Source organism: Octodon degus, unplaced genomic scaffold (genome assembly GCF_000260255.1).
Source record: "Octodon degus isolate 3935 unplaced genomic scaffold, OctDeg1.0 scaffold00055, whole genome shotgun sequence".
Taxonomy (NCBI): domain Eukaryota; kingdom Metazoa; phylum Chordata; class Mammalia; order Rodentia; family Octodontidae; genus Octodon; species Octodon degus.
In genome coordinates this window covers 13,642,213-13,661,513 of record NW_004524631.1, presented here as the reverse complement: position 1 = coordinate 13,661,513, position 19,301 = coordinate 13,642,213, and the positions used below count along the sequence as shown (strand labels likewise).

Genomic DNA, 19,301 nt, shown 5'->3' with positions numbered 1-19,301 from the left:
AAAAAAAAATTAAAAAAAAACTTTGAAAAGAAAAAAAAATAATAATTTTATTTATTTGTTTATTACACTTGGTGATCAAACATGCTAGGGATCATGCATGCTAGGCAAGAGATCTCTCCTAATTTACCCAACAGGCCCTGCAGACCTCTTTATTTTGTAAAACTAAGGGCTGGCCAAATAGCTCAATGGATTAAAGTGCCTGCAAGCAGGCATCGGGGCCAGGAGTTCGATCTCCGGGCCTGCCACGCCAGCCCCGCTCCTGGGGGCATGCTGAGACTGGCAATTGAATTGAAATTGGGCGTGGTGGTGCACGCCTGTAATCCCAGCTCTTGGGAGGCTGTAAACAGTCGGATCACTATAAGTCTGATCTAGTACTGAGACCCTGAACATCCTGCAGACCCTTCCCTAAAATAAAAAGAAATAATTAAAAACAAAACAAACAAACAAAAAACCCAGAATCCATTCTACCCATTGAACAGTTCCAGATTCCCTCCTTCCCTGTAACTGTGACAACAACCACTCTACTCTGACCACTCTACTCTGTGTCTCTGAATTTGGCTCTCCCAAGAACCTTATTATGTGTGGAATCACATATATAAGGAATTTAAGTATTTGTTGTATGTGTAAGTATTTGTCCTTTTATGATCAGTGTATTTTACTTTGCACATCCTCAAGGTCTGTTTTTTGTTTTGTTTTGTTTTTGCGGAACCGGGATTAAACTCAGGCCCTTACATCTGCCAGGGAAGCACTTATTCCGCTGAGCCTTTGTTTTTTTGGGTTTTTTTGTGTGTGGTACTGGAGATTGAACTCAGAACCCTGTGCTTGCCAGGAAAGCTCTTATTCTACTGAGCTGTCTCCCCAGGCCCCCTCAAGGTCTGTTTGTGAGGTTTCATATTCACAAGTTTTTTTACTGCAGAGTGCGCTGGCACATGATTGTAATCCCAGCAGCAGGAGGCTGAGGCAGGAGGATCACTATGAGTTCGAGGTCAGCCTAGGCTGCATAGTGAATTCAAGACCACTTTGAACTATACGGCCAGATCCTGCCTTAAAAAAACAAAAACAAAGGGCCAGTCAAATAGCTCAGCAGATTAAAGTACCTGCAAGCAGGCGCAGGGGCCTGGTGTTTAATCCTCAGGCCTGCCATGCTGGCCCCACCCCTGGGGCACACTGAGACGGCAATGGAGACTGGGTATGGTGGTGTGCGCCTCTAATCCCAGCACTTGGGAGGCTGTAAAGAGGAGAATCAGGCTGGGGAGATGGCTCAGTGGACTAAGCACTTCCCTGGCAAGCGCAAGGGCCTGAGTTCAATCCCCGGTTCTACCAAAAAAAAAAAAAAAAAAAGAGGAGAATCACTACGAGTCTGATCTAGTAGTGAGACCCTGAACACCCTGTAGATACTTCCCTACAATACAGAAAGAAAAAAAGAAACAAACAAAAACAAGAGCTAGGGATATAGTTCAGTAGCCTAAGCACCTGCTTGGCAAGCATGAGGTCCCAAGTTTGATTCCCAGTACTGCAAAAAAAAGCAAAATCCAGAATTTCTTTCTTTTTCCTTGTTTATTTATTTATTCATTCATTTAGAGACAGAATCTTGCTATGTAGTGCAGCCTACCCCTGAACTAACTATGTAACCCAGGCTGGCCTCAAACTCACAGTAATCCTCCTGCCTCAGCTTCCTGAGTGGTAGGATTACAGGAGTGTGCCACCATGCCCGCACCCCCCCTTTTTGAGATACGGTTTTGCTGTATAGTTTGGCTGACCTTGAATTCATTGTGTAGCCCATGTTGGCCTCAAACTCATGGCAATCCTCTTGCCTCAGTCTCCTGAGTGCTGGGATTACAGCTATGCACCACCAAGCACAGCTCACGAATCTCTTTATAGATAGTTTTTGTAATGTTTGTACTTTTGTGGTATGATTATGCTTCTTTTACACAAAAAAATACATAATCATTAAAATATAATTATAAGCCAGGTATGGTGGTACACACCTGTAGTCCCAGCACTGTGGTAGACTGAGGCAGCAAGGTCATAAATTTGTGCCCAGCTTAGACAATTTAGTCACTGTCTCAAAATAAAACATAGAACAGGGGCTGGTGAGATGGCTCAGTGGTCTAAAGCACCTACTTAGAACAAGCTTAGCAAAGCACAGGGACCACGGTTCCATCCCCCAGCACCACATGCCACCCAGCCCCGCCCCCTGGTGGGCTGAGCTGCCCCCCCCACACAAATAAATAAAATTTTAAAAAAACATAGAACAAAGCTAGGAATCCCAACACACAGGAAACTGAAACTGGAGGAAGCATCACGGGCAGTTCGGTGAGTTCAAGGCCAGCTGAGTTATCTTATGAGTTCAAGGGCAGCCTAAACTACACAGTGAGAACCTGTTTCTTTTCTCTCTCTCTCTCTCTCTCTCTCTCTCTCTCTCTCTCTCTCTCTCCTGTATTTTAAGGAAGGCTCTACAGGGTATTCAGGTTCTCACTACTAGAATGGACTCCTAGTGATCCGCCTGCTTACAGCCTCCAGAGAGCTGGGATTATAGGCACCTGCCACCACACCCAGTCTCAAGTACCAGTCTCCTTTTTTGTGGCATTGGAGATTGAACTCAGGCCCTTGCACTTGCCAAGCAAGCATGCCAGCTCCCCAGCCCCTCAATTGTCAGTCTCAGTGCACCCTGGGCGCGGGCCAGCATGGCAGGCCAGGGATTGAACCTCTGGACCCTGCATCTGTTTGCAGGCACTTTAATCCACTGAGCTATTTGGCCAGCCCAAGAGAACCTGTTTCAAACATAAAGCAAAAAAATTTAATATTGAATTTGTGGTCTTTTTTATTTTTATTTTTTGAGACAGGATCTCACTGTGTAGGTTAGGCTAGCTTTGAACTCACTAATGTAGCCCAGGCTGACCTTGAACTTACAGTGATCCTTCTGCCTTGGCCTCCCAAGTGCTGGGAATACAGGGGTATGTCTAACATTGAACACTGTTTATAAGGGTAATGTGTGTGTGTGTGTGTGTGTGTGTGTGTGTGTGTGTGTTTGAGACACTGTCTTCCTCTGTAATCCAAGCTGGCCTTGAACTCACAATGCATCTCCTGCCTCAGCCTCCTAAGCACTAAGATTCCTTTTTTTTTCCTGTGGCCACCTTGGGGATGGGGCTGGTGTGGCATGTGGTGCCAGAGATTGAACCACAGTCCTTGAGCTTGCCTAAACAAGTGCTTTAGACTGCTGAACTATCTTGCCAGCCCTAAGCACTAAGATTTTTTTTTTTTTTTGGCAGGACTGGGGATTGAACTCAGACCCTTGTACTTGCCAAGCAAGTGCCTATTCTACTAAGCCATCTCCCCAGCCCCAGCACTAAGATTCTTTTTTCTTTTTTTGCATTACCAGGGATTGAAATCAAGACCCTGCACTTGCCAGGCAGGCTCTTATTCTGCTGAGCTATCTCCCTGGCTCAGCACTAATATTCTAAGAATGTGCTGCCAAACATGGCTAAAACAATTTATTTATTTATTTATTTATTTATTTATTTATTTATTGGTGGAACCAGGGATTGAACTCAGGACCCTGAGCTTGCCAGGCAAGTGCTTATCCTACTGAGCCATCTCCCCAGCCCTGTTTTTGCCTTTCTTGTTGGCTTCAGTTCTTTTCCTTTTTTTGTGGACACCTCAGTTCACCCTGGGAGTGGGGCTGGTGTGGCATGTAGCACTGAGGATCGAACCGCAGTCCTTGAGCCTGCCTAAGCTTGCCTAAGCAGGTGCTTTAGACTGCTGAGCTATCTCACGTCCCCTTTCCGTCCTTTTCTGACCCTTTCCCTCAGGTTGCAATCTCTGTTCTTAGAGTGCTTAATATTCAACATGCATATTTATTCTCTTGGCAAGAATCTTTTGCGCTACTGGGGACTGAATCCAGGGCCTTTGCACCCAGCTACATGACCAACCTTTTGTTTTGTTTTGAGACAGAGTGTCATTAAAGGTTTTTTTTGTTTTGTTTTGTTTTGTTTTTTGGTGGAACTGGGGATTGAACCCATGCCCTTGCGCTTCCAGGGAAGAGTTTATTCTACTGGGCCATCTCCACGGCCCCCATTAAAGTTTCCAAATAGTGCAACACAGTCCCAATTTTGGTATCTTCCTGCTTCAGCTGTCTACAGTGTTGGGATTACAAGTGGGTACCACCACGCACATTTTTGGGGGAGTTTGTTTGCTTGTTTGTTTTGTGTGTGTATGGCAGAGAGAGAGACAGATAGATACTCCAGGCCAGCCTTGAACTCACTGTTGGGAGCCGCTGAAGTTGGCCTTGTGTCACATGATACTAATTTGCAAAGGTATGAATAGGTCTTTTGCCAACCAGTCAATGGGCCAGCACCTGACCCAGCTCTTGTCTACTTGTCTCTTCCTCATTCCTGCCGCTGTTTCTCCCTGGGGTACATTGAGGGACCAACAGATCCCACATTTGGTGCCCAAACAGGGATACCTGGTAAGAGATAAGGGGGCAGGGGCTGAGACAGCACAGCGGTCTAAAGCTCCTGCTTTGGGCTAGCAAGATAGCACAGCGGTCTAAAGCTCCTGCTTAGGCAAGCTTAGGCAAACACAGGGACTGAACATGGTTCGATCCCTGGCACCACATGCCACACCAGCCCCGCTTCCAGGGTGGGCTCAGCCGGCCACAAAAAAAAGAGATAGAGGGGCCAGGGAGATGGCTCAGTGGAATAATAGGAAGGCTTCGCAAGTACACATGACAGGGGAGGGATGTGAATTGGTTAGAAGCAATATACAGCACAGGTATGCCCTGCTACTAGAACATCAGGTGTAAAGCAAGGGGATGGAGGCTCATTAGGGCCAGAAATGGGTTCACTAGGGCCAGAGGGATAAATAAGCTTGAAGAGAAGCCAAAAGAGAAAGTTAGATACAATTACTGATAGTTTAAAATAGGACAAGTAGTCTCAAGAATGACAGAGGTATATGTATGTGCAAGTAAGTGGTTGTGACATGCTTGATTCCTGTATTTACTTTCGTTTCTGGATTCTGGTTAGAGTTTTACAACCACAAATGATTTGACTCAGGGTGCTCCTTTAAAATCAAGTCCCAGGAGCAGGGGAGATGGCTCAGTAGAATAAGCGCTTCCCTGGCAAGCGCAAGGGCCTGAGTTCAATCCCCAGTTCTGCCAAAAAACAAAAACAAAAAAAATAAAATCAAGTCCCAAACCTGAACGGGACAAGGAGGATGAAATAAAGGTATAGCAGAGTCTAAACCCCCTAGCTCTGCTCAATTAGATTAAAAAAAAACAATCTTTTCAATTGCGAGCAGTTGGTTCCAAGCAGCACAGTGGTGCCACTAGGGGGAGGAGCACACACCGGGTTCAGGGAGGGCTGTTTCCCCGTCCTAGGCAGACCAAGCTGGGATTTCCCGCCACCTGTGCGTCTGTGTGCCTGGTCCAGCCATGGTGGTTGGCCTGCGTCACCAACTACAGTTCTTACCTGGGGATAAGTAGGACGGTCATGACCAGGGCACACGATGTCCTTAACAGTCACGCTCACTAGTGTTGCTGGCACTGTAAATTTGTTCGCCGTAACATGGTATCTGTGGGGCCGGGGAGATGGCTTAGTAGGATAAGTGCTTCCCTGGCAAGCGCAAGGGCCTGAGTTCAATCCCTGGTTCTGCCAAAACAAAACAACAACAACAACATGGTATCTGCCAGGCGTGGTAGCACATGCCTGTAATCCCATCACTGGGGAGGCTGAGGCAAGAGTATGGTTGAGACCAGCCTGGGCTACAAAGTGAGCTCAAGACCAGCCTGAACTGCATAGTGAGACCCTGTCTCAAAAAGACTAAATAAATAATTAAAAAATGGTGTCCATGTTTAAAATCTGAGCAAAACCAAAACATCCCTGAGATCTAAAGCAACAACAGCACATAAAGGCTGTAGCACCCCTGTGGCTTGGAGACAGGGTGTGTGGGTGAGGGAGCCTGGTCCCAGGGCTAGCAGGTCACCCAGCCCTGAGGCAATAGAGTAAAAGCAGCTTGAACCCTCAGGCTTTGCTTAATTACATAAAAAAAGAAAAAAATCTTTTAAATTTGCGCACCACTAGTTGCAAGCAGCACAGTGCCACCAGGCATGAGGGGTGCCAACCAGCTACTGGCAGGGCCTTGTGCTTCAGTGTGAGGCAGACCCAGCTGGCATTTCCCAGCTGCCTGCATGTCCCTGTGCCTGGTCCAGCTGTAACTGCTGGTGCATGCTACCAACCACAGGAGTGGGCACTTGGGAAATAATAGTCTAGATGTAATTGTGGCGCACCGAGTCTCTCACCGTGGCATTCGCAGTGCAGGCTTCTGGCACCACAAATTCACTCGGCTCAAAATAGTGCCTGTGCTTGAAATCTGGGCAAAATGGGACAACCAGCAACCAGAGCAAAAGCCAAGGGTGCATGCAGAGGCTACGCACATTCCTGTCACCCTCCTCCCAGCGAGGGTCCAGGGGCCATGACTCCAGGGCCATAGGCCCTTTGTTGTTTGGAGAGGGGGAGTGTGGGCTAGAAAGCCCATTCCTGGGAAGAAGACTGGTGCCACTGGAGCAGCTCGCTCAGCCCCGAGGCTACTGAGTGCAAGCCTGCTACCGGAGGCGGAGCCCCAATACAAAGCAGCTCCAGGTTTTGCTCCGGGTGTCATCAGTGCTGATTATACAGGGGAAACGAGGATAATAGTGCTGCTCAAAACACTGCTTAAATTATTCCAGATTCTCGCATTAACTAATTGGTCGTTCTTTGTTTTACAAAATTTTAAAATTATTTAAAAAAGGAAATATTGGGTTAAAAAAACAGAAATTAATTAGTTAACGGAAAAACATCTTAAAGGCTTTCAAATACAAGCGCGAATGGCATCCAGGTAGGGCAGCTACAGATCTCCAGAAACAAAGGAGGGACTGCTGACCTGGAGGGATATGCAGGGATAGTGACAGCTTTGAGGCTTGCAGAAAAGCAGGAAATGGAGCGTTCTCTCTCTCCATTACAACTGACACTACAAAAGAAGCTTTTACACTTTCCCATTAAGGTGATTGATATAAAAAGCTGTTTCCATCCTAAAGATAAAAAATGGTTTGCCTTAAAAATTACTTAAGATTTGGGCCCGGGGAGATGGCTCAGTAGAACAAGCACTTGCCTGGCAAGCGCAAGGGCGTGAGTTCAATCCCCAGTTCCGCAAAAAAAAAAAAAAAAAAAATTACTTAAGATTTACAATCCGAAGATTAAAGTTCTTTTGATTCCTGATAAGGTAGATTGTTTGTTTTACAGCCCTAAATTAAAATTAGCATTAAAGGGGCTGGGGAGATGGCTCAGTGGAACAAGCGCTTCCCTGGCAAGCGCAAGGGCCTGAGTTCAATCCCCGGTTCTGCCAAAATAACTAACTAACTAACTAACTAACTAACTAAATAAATAAGTTAGCATTAAAAAGTTTTGGTATTTTACAAACAAATATAATGATTGGGAGTGCAATCTAAAAACAGTGGGGTTGGGGCCGGGGAGATGGCTCAGTGGAATAAGTGCTTCCCTGGCAAGCACAAGGATCTGAGTTCAATCCCCGGTCTTGCCAAAAAACAACAGACAAAAACAGTGGGGTTTAAACAGTTGCTTGAGGGGCTGGGGAGATGGCTCAGTAGAATAGGCACTTGCCTGTCAAGTGCAAGGTCCTGAGTTCAATCCCCTGTTCCGCTGGAAAGAAAATGAAAGATAAACAGTTGCTTGATTTTGACATCCCATTTAGATGATGGCAGGCCTAATGGTAGCCTCCAAATGGGTACAAGCTATGATTTCTTCATATTTGGCTCACCTCAAACTGCTCAGATCAACCCAAAATGATTTTTAGACTTTTACCAGGTGATCTAAGGGACATAAAAATTGGTTTAGGCCGGGGAGATGGCTCAGTAGAATAAGTGCTTCCCTGGCAAGCACAAGGGCCTGAGTTCAATCCCCGGTTCCAACAAAAAAAAAATTGATTTAGTCACAGGTCATTAAAAAATTAAGATAATTAAACAAAAAATTCCTTCCAGTGGGAAGAGACTGTTGGACAGGACTCCAGTTGGTGAATAGAGGGGCCAACCTTTGTTCATTAATGAGTCCCCACTAATCTCCACAGTCTCTTGGAAGACACCCCCAGTAATTTGGTCATTGGTTAAAAGATAAAGTTTTTCACTAAAAATTACAATAAAGTTTTTTTTTTTGTAAAAGATGCTCTTGGTCCAGAACTAAATTAAGAAATAAAGGTTTTTGGGCTGGGGAGATGGCTCAGTGGAATAAGTGCTTCCCTGGCAAACGTAAGGGTCTGAGTTCAATCCCCAGTTCCACCAAAAAAAAAAAAAAAAAAAAAAGAAAGAAAAAAGAAAGAAAGAAAAGAAAAGAAATAAAGGTTCTCACCTTTATTTGTAGGTATGACTTTGCGAGCATCACACCATTTGGGATGTCTAATCTTCGGGTGAGGCCCAGAAGAAGGCACTCAGTAAGGGTCTTCACAGTGCATGTGTGTGACACTGATCGCATGCAGGCACTTAGGACCTGTGCACTAGATATAGTCTTTGATCTTTTAAAAAAAAACTATATTTATGTGGGGGGGGCAGCTCAGCCCACCAGGGGGTGGGGCTGGCTGGCATGTGGTGCTGGGGGATTGAACCGCAGTCCCTGTGCTTTGCTAAGCTTGTTCTAAGTAGGTGCTTTAGACCACTGAGCCATCTCACCAGCCCCTAGATATGGTCTTGGCTGGGGCCACCTGGGTGGTGATAGGTTTTTCAGCAGTGCAGTAAAGAGATAGGAAAAACAGAAGAAGCCTTTAACTCCAAAGACTTGGAGAGGATCGAGAGCAGACTGGCAAATCGTCTGCCGTGAGACAAAAGCTGAGAGTTTCATGGGCTTTTTGCTAGGCTCAGAGTTGGAGGGGCAGTTTCAGTTATATGGAAGGAGCTGATGGGGGTCTTTCCTGGGGGTATGGGAAGGTGAGAGGAAGTTGTACGGAGAGCTGGAGTGGAGAAGGAGGAGGAAGTGCTCATTGGGAAGGTAAGCTGGTGTTTTCAGGGCTTCAGCCATGTTAGATGACCACCATAATTAGCAGATTACACTAGGGCTAGAACCTAGCAGGTGGATCTTTTCTTCATTTTCAATTTGTGCCACGTCATCAATTTCATTTTTTAGTACCTTGAAATGAACCCAAGTTCTTTAAACATTTTTATTTTGTGAGGGGAGGTTGCTCCTTGGCTAAATTGCTCAGACTGGACTGGAATTTGCAATCTTCCTGCCTCAGCCTCCCAAGAGTGCTGGGATTACAGACACATACCACCATGCCCAACCCATGTCTCCATTCTTTTTTAATTACAAAATAAAAATGTATATTGTTTATATCTGACTATAATAGTAATACTTATTTATTTATTTATATTTATTTATTTATTTATTTATTTTCAGAACCGGGGATTGAACTCAGGCCCTTGAACTTGCCCAGCAAGCACTTATTCTACTGAGCCATCTCCCCGGCCCTTAATACATGTTTTATTATAACCTTTTTTTAGACAAGGAGAAAACAACAGACAATTTCCCCACTCAGAAATGACTACTGTTAACATTTCTTCCTCATTTTTCCTTTATAGAGACCTAAACATTTTTTGTTAGTACTACGAATCTAACTCAGGACCTTGTGCTTGCCAGAAAGGCACTGTATCACTGAGCTATATCCTCAGCCCAGATCTATATATTTTATCAAAATTTGTTTCCTTTTCTTGCTTTGCATTTTTGAAATTCAGAGTTTTACAATGCTGTCCAGGCAGATCTAAAGCTTGTAATCCTCCTGCCTCAGCCTCCCAGTACTGGGAATTACAGGCATGTGGCATTGTACCTGGCTAAAATCTTGTTTCCTGCCATATATCTTTTCCCTTGGAGATCAAACCCAGGGCCTCACACATGCTAAGCATTGTGCCCTACCACTAAGCTATACTTTGGCCCCTGATGTATCATTTAAGTGTCTTCATTTTTTTTAGGTCTTCAAATTCTTTCTGGAACAATACATGGATAAAATATTTGTATATATCCATCTATAATAAAAAAACAAATGCAGAGAGTAAATTAATATAGAGATGGGAGGATTTTGGAGGGAAGAGAGCTAAGGAGACACAGATGGGGAGATGAAGGACAGCTAAGGACATGAAAGGACAGAAAGAGGCTGTCGTGGAGAGAAGGTCCTGGCCAGGAGAGATTGCAATCAAGAGTGCACCAAGGCTCCACTAGTGCCATCGCCATTCTGATGCCGGGTTACTATAAACTCCCTGTTGCAGGTCAGGGGCTGAGCACTAGCGCGGGGGAACCGATCAACCTGCTGTCCTGTCCATCCCTGGAGCACAACCCATCTCTCTGCAAAATGCCTACAGGGCCCACAGCAGGCAGTTGTCTATCCAATGAACAAAGTCCATCCTTCCCTCACCGATGGAGAGCTGGGGACTGGACCCCATTTCAGTCTACTGAGTCAGTTTTCCCTGGCTGTATGCTAAATCCACAGAAAGGTCTGTTGCTCTAGCAACTGCCCTCCGACTGCCATGGCAACCGCCGGCTGCAGTCACAGACTCTCCACCTTGTCCTTGGGGCATCAACCCGGCGACGCACAGGCTGCAGGGGCTGCCAGAGTTGAGGCTGCGCCTGCGTGGAGTGGGAGGCAGTGGGCAGGAGGAGGCCCGGCTTGCAGAAAGCGCAGCCGCAGAGCATCCAAGCCGCGTCGCTCTCCCAGCGCTGCGCACTTGCCAGCTAGTCCGCCCGCCCGTCCGGAGCCCGGCTCGCTGGAGCAGCATGGCGGGGTCGCCACTGCTCCACGGGCCGCGGGCCGGGGGCGTCGGCCTTCTGGTGTTGCTGCTGTTGAGCCTCCTTCGGCTGCCTCCCGCTCTCTGCGCGCGGCCAGTAAAGGTGCGACCCCAGGCTGGCGCTGGTGGGGGTGGGGCAGATGATGCAGAGACCGAAGGTCGGGCTGCATCTTCGCAGGAGCCACCCAGGGGATCTGCGGGGAGACTAGCAAGGGCGCCCCGGGCTGTGGCCGCCAGTCTGAGTGGGGAGGTGTGGGGCACACACCAGGGCCAGGCCTGGCTCCTGTTGCTTGGCCTGAGGCCTGTGGCACTGTCCATGGCCCTAGGGTGCATTCAGGAAGGGTGGGCACAGTCCTGTGTGTGCTTTTGATGGGACGACAGCAGTGTAAGGGTGTTATGTGCTTGTTAGTGAGTGGCCTACAAAAGTGACATTGTGTGTCCCGGTGTGTAGGGTATGTGATGCTAGAGATGCTTTTTGTGTGGAGTTTTTGCAGGTCCGATTGCTTTCTCAGTGATGCCATGTGTTTGTGAATCTTTGTGTGTGATGGTGTGGCCCATGGTGTTTCTTTGCATGTGTCTAAGCCGCCTGTGTGATTTTGTTTTCGTTTTGGAAGGAGTGGACTGTGTGCTTGTGAGGCCGCTGCTTTGTGGAGCTGTGTCATGTGGGGAGAGAAGCCATGATGTTCCTGTGCTGCATTGTGTCTCACAGGTGTTGCATGTCCTTGCACCTTGGAGAGTGTGATGCGTGAGCAACTGTGGAAGCCAACATGTGCTGTTCCCTGCGTGTGGATGCGGCAGTGCTGAGCTACGAATGTGGCATCTCAGAGGCTGGCAGTCTGTGGTCTGTGCATGTGCGAGGGAGGGAGAGACAGTGTGCTTGTTAGTCATACCCTAGGGGCTGCTTGGTGGTCCCAGGGCACTTGGAGCAGCTTCTTCCTTTTCCTCTTCAAGGCCATCTGCATCCGAGATAGAGGAGTATTCAAATTATTAAATGTTTTACATATAATAGATATTTAATGTACATAGATTTGTACATTTAATGTATATACACTTAATTGTATGTTTGTTAATATATGTACAGTTGTAAAGACTAATGATAAAATGAATTGCCTGTGTACTCATTACTCAGCGTAAGACTAAAGAGAAGGCCAGGGATGTAGCTCAGTGGCACAGTGCCTGCCTGGCAAATGCAAGGGCCTGAGTTTGACTCTTGGAACCAAAAAAATAAAAAAGACTAATAGAACAGGACAGTAATAGAAGCCCCAGGGTGTCCCCCCGGTATCCTCAGGGCCTCACAATCACCATCCTGTATTTTCTGTCCATTTATCTCCTGGATATAAGAATTTTCACATATGAATGCTCTATCTTCAAGCAATCTGCAGCATAGAAATGTAATCAAAGCCAGAATCTGTTTCCTGGCAGTCACTAGAGGTCACTAGCAAGTTTGTGTGTCTGGTCATCTTAGTCCGCAGTAAGCTTCTGGAATTTGCCGTGTGTGTGTGTGTGTGTGTGTGTGTGTGTGTGTGTGTGTGTGTACTTGTAGCTTGAAGTGCCTGATTCAAGCACTTTACCGGTTATGCTCCTCATCCAAACTTCTTTTATTGGCTCTACACTAGTGGTGAGATTTATTCATATTAAAGTGTCTGGCTATAATTTTTGCTTCATAATATTATATTATGTTCTATGAGAATAATATGGTTTATTTTTGTGTTATTTGAGATTGAGCCAGGGCTTTTGCAGTGAGCTACCTTCGCAGTCATTGTTTCTTTGTTTTTTTTTTTTTTTTTTTTTGAGACAGGGTCTTGTCAAATTGCCTAGGCTGGGCTCCAACAGTCCTCCTGCCTCAGCCTCCCAGTGCTGTGGTTACATGAATGCACCACCACATCCAGTTTATCTATGTCAGTGAATATTGAGTTGTTCCAGGCCTTTATCCCCCCTCCCACTTTTATGCTATTACAAAGTGCTACTGCCAGCTTTTACAAACTCGTGTCCAGTAGTATGAGGTCTCAAAGCTACCCTGGGGTGTAATACCCTAGGAGTGGGTCATAGGATACGTATTTCATTTTATTTTTATTTTTTTGCGGAACTGGGGATTGAACTCAGGCCCTTGTGCTTGCCAGGCAAGTGCTTATTCTACTGAGCCATCTCCCCGGCCCCCCGTATTTCATTTTAGACATTACCAAGTTGCTCTTCAAAATTATTTTGAGGGGTCGGGGAGATAGCTCAGCAGAATAAGTGCCTGCCTGGCAAGTGCAAGGACCTGAGTTCAATCCTCAGTACCACACACACACACACAAAAATAATAATTTTGATCATTTAATTTCCACCAGCAATGAATGAGAATTCTTTCTCAGTTTTCATTTCAAACCTCTTCTCTAGTGATCACAAGGACAAATTCCAAGCACTAAGGTCTTACTGGAGATTACTGGAGATGTGTCTAAGGGCTTCGGGATTATCTGAAGCATATCAAGATACTTGGAGCTCTCCTATGGCCCTAGAGGTGTTTGTTGTAGGGGGGCTTGGTGGCTTTGGGTATTTGAGGTTCAGGGAGTCCAGGAGTCGCAGGTCCTTGGCCTGGCTGATGACACGGTTATCTTCTCTCCCACCTCACCTTCCTTCAGGAGGCTCGCAGCCTAAACGCAGCGTCTACGCCTATGGCTGAGGCCAGCCCCCCGCGCCGCTTCCGCCGGGCAGCGCCCAGAGGAGGAGAGGCTGCGGGTGCGGTGCAGGAGCTGGCGCGGGCGCTGGCGCACCTGCTGGAAGCCGAGCGGCAGGAGCGGGCTCGGGCTGAAGCGCAGGAGGCTGAGGATCAGCAGGCACGCGTTCTGGCGCAGCTATTGCGCGTCTGGGGCTCTCCCCGTGCCTCCGACACGCCGCTCGGCCTGGATGACGACCCCGACGCGCCGGCTGCGCAGCTCGCCCGCGCCCTGCTCCGTGCCCGCCTGGACCCTGCGGCCCTCGCAGCCCAGCTTGTTCCCGCACCTGCGCCGGCCGCTGCACACCGACCCCGGCCCCCAGTCTATGACGATGGCCCCACGGGCCCAGATACGGAGGACACTGGTGACGAGACACCCGACGTGGACCCAGAGCTGCTGAGGTGCTGGGCAAGGGGCAGAGAGGGGACAGGCACTGCATCCTGGAAGGGCGAGAGTGGGGGTGAGGGGGTGAAGGAACTAGTCATCCTGTGATGACTTGGACACCTAAGTTATACGGAGTGGCGAAGAGCCTGGATCCTAGTTGGGAGCGAGATCCTGGATGGGAGGGTGTGGAGGCGTAGACTCCAGCTAGAGGAGCATCGCAGAATGTGCGCTCTGGTCTGCTTTCTGCTTGGAAAGGGAAGCCAGGATGCTATCATTTCTGCTTGGGAGTTGGGAACATTCGCCTCTTGAGAGCAGTGAGCCAGGGACAAGAGTGGGGAAGGTCAGGTTACAAAGGTGTTGCTGTGCAGGTTCCTGGGCTGTAGGGGCGACAAACAGGCACATCCTCACTGCATTCTGCTTTGCCCTGCAGGTATTTGCTGGGGCGAATCCTCACGGGAAGCGGGGAGCCTGAAGCTGGGGCCGCCCCTCGTCGCCTTCGCCGCGCAGCCGACCAGGATTTGAGTCCTGAGGTTCCCCCTGAAGGTGTTTTGGGGGCACTGCTTCGAGTGAAACGCCTAGAGAACCCCCCGCCCCCGGCGCCAGGGCGTCGTCTCCTGCCACCCTGAGCACCACCTGCATCCAACGTGCCACAGAAGCCCACCAACCAGCACCCAACCACCCTCCCCAGCCAGCACGTCAACCTCAATTTACTCCTTTGACCTCCAGACCCCCGCCCCCTAGCCTTACAATAAGACCATCTGAAACAGCTCTGTTTGTGTGAGTGGCAGTCCACTAAAGGGCTGGTGGGTTGATTGCTGGTAGTGGCTCTTGGGATAGAGGGACCCAAGATCTTCAACTTTAGTGACACCTGACTCTCTCCACACTGGAGTCATCCATAGGGACAAGGGCATTACCCCTGGGAGCTGCCCTTTGTGCACTGAGGCCTCTTTCAGGGCCCACACTAGCATCTTCCAGGGGTCCCTTCTCCCAAGGACCAAGGGCACCAAGGGATGAGGAGCTCCTTTGGGTTGTGGTCTTTAGTTTTGCACTGGCTATTCCCTCTGCTCCTGGATACCAGCAAGCTTTTATCCAAATGTCACCTGCTCCATAAGGATTCCTTGGCTGACCCTGTCACTGTGTTTCTTCCCTTGCCTTACCATCAGCCTCTTGTCACCTCCACAATGGTAAGAATTCACCTCCTGCACAGTGCCTGCCTGGCAAGCACAAAGTTATGAGATAGATTCCTGGAACCAAAAAAAAAATCTCCAAAAACTAAAAACACAGAAGCATAGAAGAAAATGAGAAAGGGGCTATTAAAAAAATTATCTGCACATTGTGTACCCAAAGCAGGGCCTGGCACATGGAGGGCTCCCCAAATTTCTTGAATGAAAAACTTGTCCTGCTTCAAGTAACATTCCACCCAGCCTCACTCCCACCTATGTAACACTTGGCATAGAGGCAGCTTTGAAACTGAAAACTTCTTTATTTAATCTTGTGCAGAATCTCTTAAATTGATGTGATGCTGCCAACACTAGACACCCCATGCCATCAAAAAGCTCCTAACTAAATGAAACAAACGTGTCCATCTGTCCCCAATCATGAACAGTGTGTCTACTTTACCAGTAGCTTGATCTTGTGCAGAATCTCTTAAATTGATGTGACACAGTCAACACTAGACACCCCCATGTAACCAAAAAGCTTCTCACCAAATGAAAGAAAGGTGTCCATCTATCTCATGAGCAGTGTGTCCATATTACTAGTAGTAGCTCCTGAGGTGTCTTGTTGAGGAAACTCCACATAGCCCTAGGGAGGGGCTGCTTTTCTTTACCAAGATCTTCAAGCCACACAGCAGCCACAACTACAAATAGCATTCTGGCGCTGGGCCCTCTGTGCCTCTTCCTCTGCCACAGCCATCTTGACCCTCTGGATCTCACGAATCAGCAGGGAAAAGGCTTCCTCCACACCTTGCCCTGTCTTGGCTGAGGTTTCCACGAAGGGGACCCCCCATGCTTGGGCGAGGACGGTAGCAGTGTCATGTGCATCTCCAGCAGCAGTCATAAGGTCGCACTTGTTGCCCACCAGGACAAGGGGTTGGGTGTGGCGAAGGTTCCAGGTGGCCCGCATCTGCTGCAGCTGGTCCAGAGATGAGGGGTCATCAAGGGCAAAGACACCCAGTACCCCGTCACCAGCTGCCAGGCACTGGTTGCGCAGGGCCTTGTGGATATCTTGCCCTGCCGTATCCAGCACATTCAGAACATAGCCGCTCCCATTGTCCAGGGCTACCTCCTTCCAGTAGGAATCCTGGATGGTTGGGTCATGGTCTTCCACGAAGCACTGGTGGGTCATCTGAATGGTCAGCGCACTCTTGCCCACACCACTAGTGCCGACCACTACTGCCTTGTACTCAGGCAACTTCTTGGCAACACCTTTGCTATATAGGGAAGCCTCAGGACTCTCCTCCTGGGAGCTGGGGCTCCAGGTGCCCAGGTTCTTGGTAACATCACGAAGTGGCAGTGGCAGCTCCATGCCCCAAACAGGCAATTCAGGGAAGAGATATAAGCAGCAAGGTCTGTCAGTGAAGAGGGAAGAAAAACAATTGAGAGAGGTCACCACAAACTGGTGGATGAAGGGACTGGTGGCATTGAATCAACATTTGTTGAGTGCCTATTGTATGCTGATCACCTTCTAATAGCCTTCTAAAGAAGATAGGCACAAAACAAGCATTATGGGAGTGGGGGAAGGGCTGGGGAGACTGCTCAGCTGTGTAAGTGCCTGCCTGCCATGAGACGGGTTCCAAGTTCAATACCTGATACAGAGAAACAAAAAAACCCCCAAAAAACAAAAAAAAACCCCCAAAACTCCAAACCACATTTGTTGCTCTCCTCCCTCCCTTCTATAAAATCGATTTTGTGAAAGGGGAGATTTTTTTTTTCTTTTGCTGAGAATCCTGGTGCCAGGTGATGGGGTTGTTCACTACTCAGCTATTCTCTCATCCCCAAGGCAGGAATTTTCAGGCAGCTTTATTTTCTTAATTTTTATTTATTTATTTATTTGCAGAACCAGGTATTGAACTCAGGCCCTTGCACTTGCTAGGCAAATGCTTCTTCTACTGAGCTATCTCTCCGACCCTGCTTTATTAAGATACAGTTCTTTTTTTTCCTTTGGCGGGCTCAGGCTGCCTTAAGGCAGGTGGTGTAGCATATGGAGCCGGAGATCGAACCACAGTCCTGCAAGCCTGACTGGGTTTGTCCATGCAAGTGCTTAAACAACTGAGCTAACCAGGAAGCCCCCATATTAAGATATAGTTTATATTACATAAAGTTCACCCTTTTTTTTTTCTATTTTTGTTTGATTGATTTTGCAGAACCGGAGATTGAATTCAGGCCCTTGTGTTTGCCAGGCAAGTGTTTATTCTACTGAGCTATCTCCCCGGCCCCCCTATTTTTCTTGTTTTTTGAGACAGGGTCTTACTACATAGTGTAGGCTGGCATTGAACTCCCAAGGACTGTCTTGCCTTGGCCTGAGTGCATGGATTACAAATATGTACCAGTCCACCCAGTTAAAATGTGTAATTCAACAAATTTTTAGCATATTCATGAAGTAGTGTGAATTGTAGAATATTTTTGTCAATTGGAGAAAAATCCCCCTGCACAGTAACAATCCCTTCCCAATGCAAAGGGAGGGCAGGGTTTTATTTTGGTGGGCATTAAATCCCAGCTCCCAGGTGGCCTGTTCTGAGCATTCTCGCTTCACAGGGTTCATATTCTAAAAGAATATTAGTATCTGAAGAGATAATAAAGTAAAGAAATTAGGTGAATTATATAGTCCATTAAATATTTTCATTAGAATTTAGTCTGATTAACTATTCAATATATATTTATTGAAAACCTACCCAAATTAAAGTGCCTGCTTAGGCAGTCGCAGGGACCAGAGTTTGATCCCGGTTTGCTGTGCCAGCGATTGAGACTGGGCATGGTGGTGCACACCTGTAATCCCAGCACTTGGGGGGCTGAAAACAGGAGGATCACTACAAGTCCAATCTGTGTAGTGAGACCCTGTACTAAATACATTAAAAAAACCCTACATCTGTCAAGGACATAGAAATAAAAAGAAAGATGACCCCTGGCCCCTGTGAATGTTAATTCTATGTTGTCTATAATTTCATATTTACTCTGCTGCAGTGCTTGACCCTGCAATGAGGTGGCAACCACCAAATAAAGAGCCTCTCCGAGCCAAAAAAAAAAATTTCATATTGTCTGACAACAGATGACAAGTAAGTATGTGAAATATATTTCAGTAGAAGGTGCTCAGCTAGTATTAGGCATTTTTACTATTATTCAATTTTCCCTAATTAACTCAAGCATCTGGGGCTGGAGTGATGACTCAGTAGAATAAGCACTTGCCTGGCAAATGCAAGGGCCTGAGTTTAATCCTTGGTTCTGCCAAAAAAATAAAATAAAACAAATACCTCAAGCATTTTCCTGTATGCCAGACTTTGTGATATAGCACTGAAAAAAGCAGACTCAACTCCTGGCCTTGAGAGCTTTAGAGCAGTGAGAGACAAACACAATCAGTAAGGAAATAACTTTGCATATTAGAAGAGGATAGGCACACAGCAGGTGCTCAGTTTGTGTTAGCTATTAATAACAAATCCTCTTTAACTCATTAAATGCACTTCCCTGTCTGGTTTGGGAGACCCCTCATTGGATGCACCATAATGATCATCTAGAAACTGGGGAGCATTGGCAAGTTTGGCGGCAGATGCTGGATTCCAGGTGTCCAGCATAGGCTTTGCTGACCACAGGTGCCTAGATACCATCGCCTGAGAGTGTGGCAGAGGCAAGGTGAGGCCCTGCTGGGGCCACACTCATCCCATCTTTGTGACACCTTGGGGGTAGGGCCCAGGTTATGGTCACCAGTACTCTTGTATCTCATGGGTAACAGGGTGCTCAGAGAAGCAGAGTGACAGAGACTGGCCCATATCACATGCCCAATCACAGAATGGGGTCCTAGCCTTCTAAGGGGCACAGAGCCCTCACCCTATTGGGTTGTGCTGCAGTGTCCCCGAAGCATCCTTGAGACTCTTTGAGAGCCTGCTTAGGGCTGCCTGGACTGGTCTGTAGCCTCCCCAGCTGTCCTAGGAGGTGAAGGAGAGCGAGGGGCACAGGGCCCACCTTCAGGCCTGGACAACCTGAAGGGTCCTGTACTTTGTTTTGTCCCAGAAAGGCATTTCAAAGCTGGAGGTGAGCAGGGTAGGCCCTGAGGCTGCACCCCTGAGTGCACCTCCAGCCTGCTCGGTAGTAGTTGATGTGCCTTTTGGGTGCCAATCCAAGAAGCGACTCCGCTTCCAGTAAAATGCAGGCACTGACCCTGCAGGATGAGCGCAAGGCCCATTCACCCGAAAAGGA

The 19,301-nt window shown here is 47.6% G+C and overlaps 2 protein-coding genes across 2 annotated transcripts; one reads left to right on the top strand and one right to left on the bottom strand.

Moving 5' to 3' along the window:
- Window positions 1–10,732: 10,732 nt before the first annotated feature.
- Window positions 10,733–15,116, top strand: Pcsk1n (proprotein convertase subtilisin/kexin type 1 inhibitor). Its single transcript, XM_004633534.2, has 3 exons — window positions 10,733–10,916; window positions 13,435–13,910; window positions 14,324–15,116. The coding sequence occupies exons 1-3, from the start codon at window positions 10,803–10,805 to the stop codon at window positions 14,517–14,519; spliced, it is 786 nt and encodes a 261-aa protein (XP_004633591.1). The 5' UTR covers window positions 10,733–10,802; the 3' UTR covers window positions 14,520–15,116.
- Window positions 15,117–15,729: 613 nt separating this feature from the next.
- On the bottom strand, window positions 15,730–16,419 carry Eras (ES cell expressed Ras). Its single transcript, XM_004633574.1, has one exon. It carries the CDS (start codon window positions 16,417–16,419, stop codon window positions 15,730–15,732), a length of 690 nt encoding a protein of 229 aa, XP_004633631.1.
- Window positions 16,420–19,301: the final 2,882 nt, after the last annotated feature.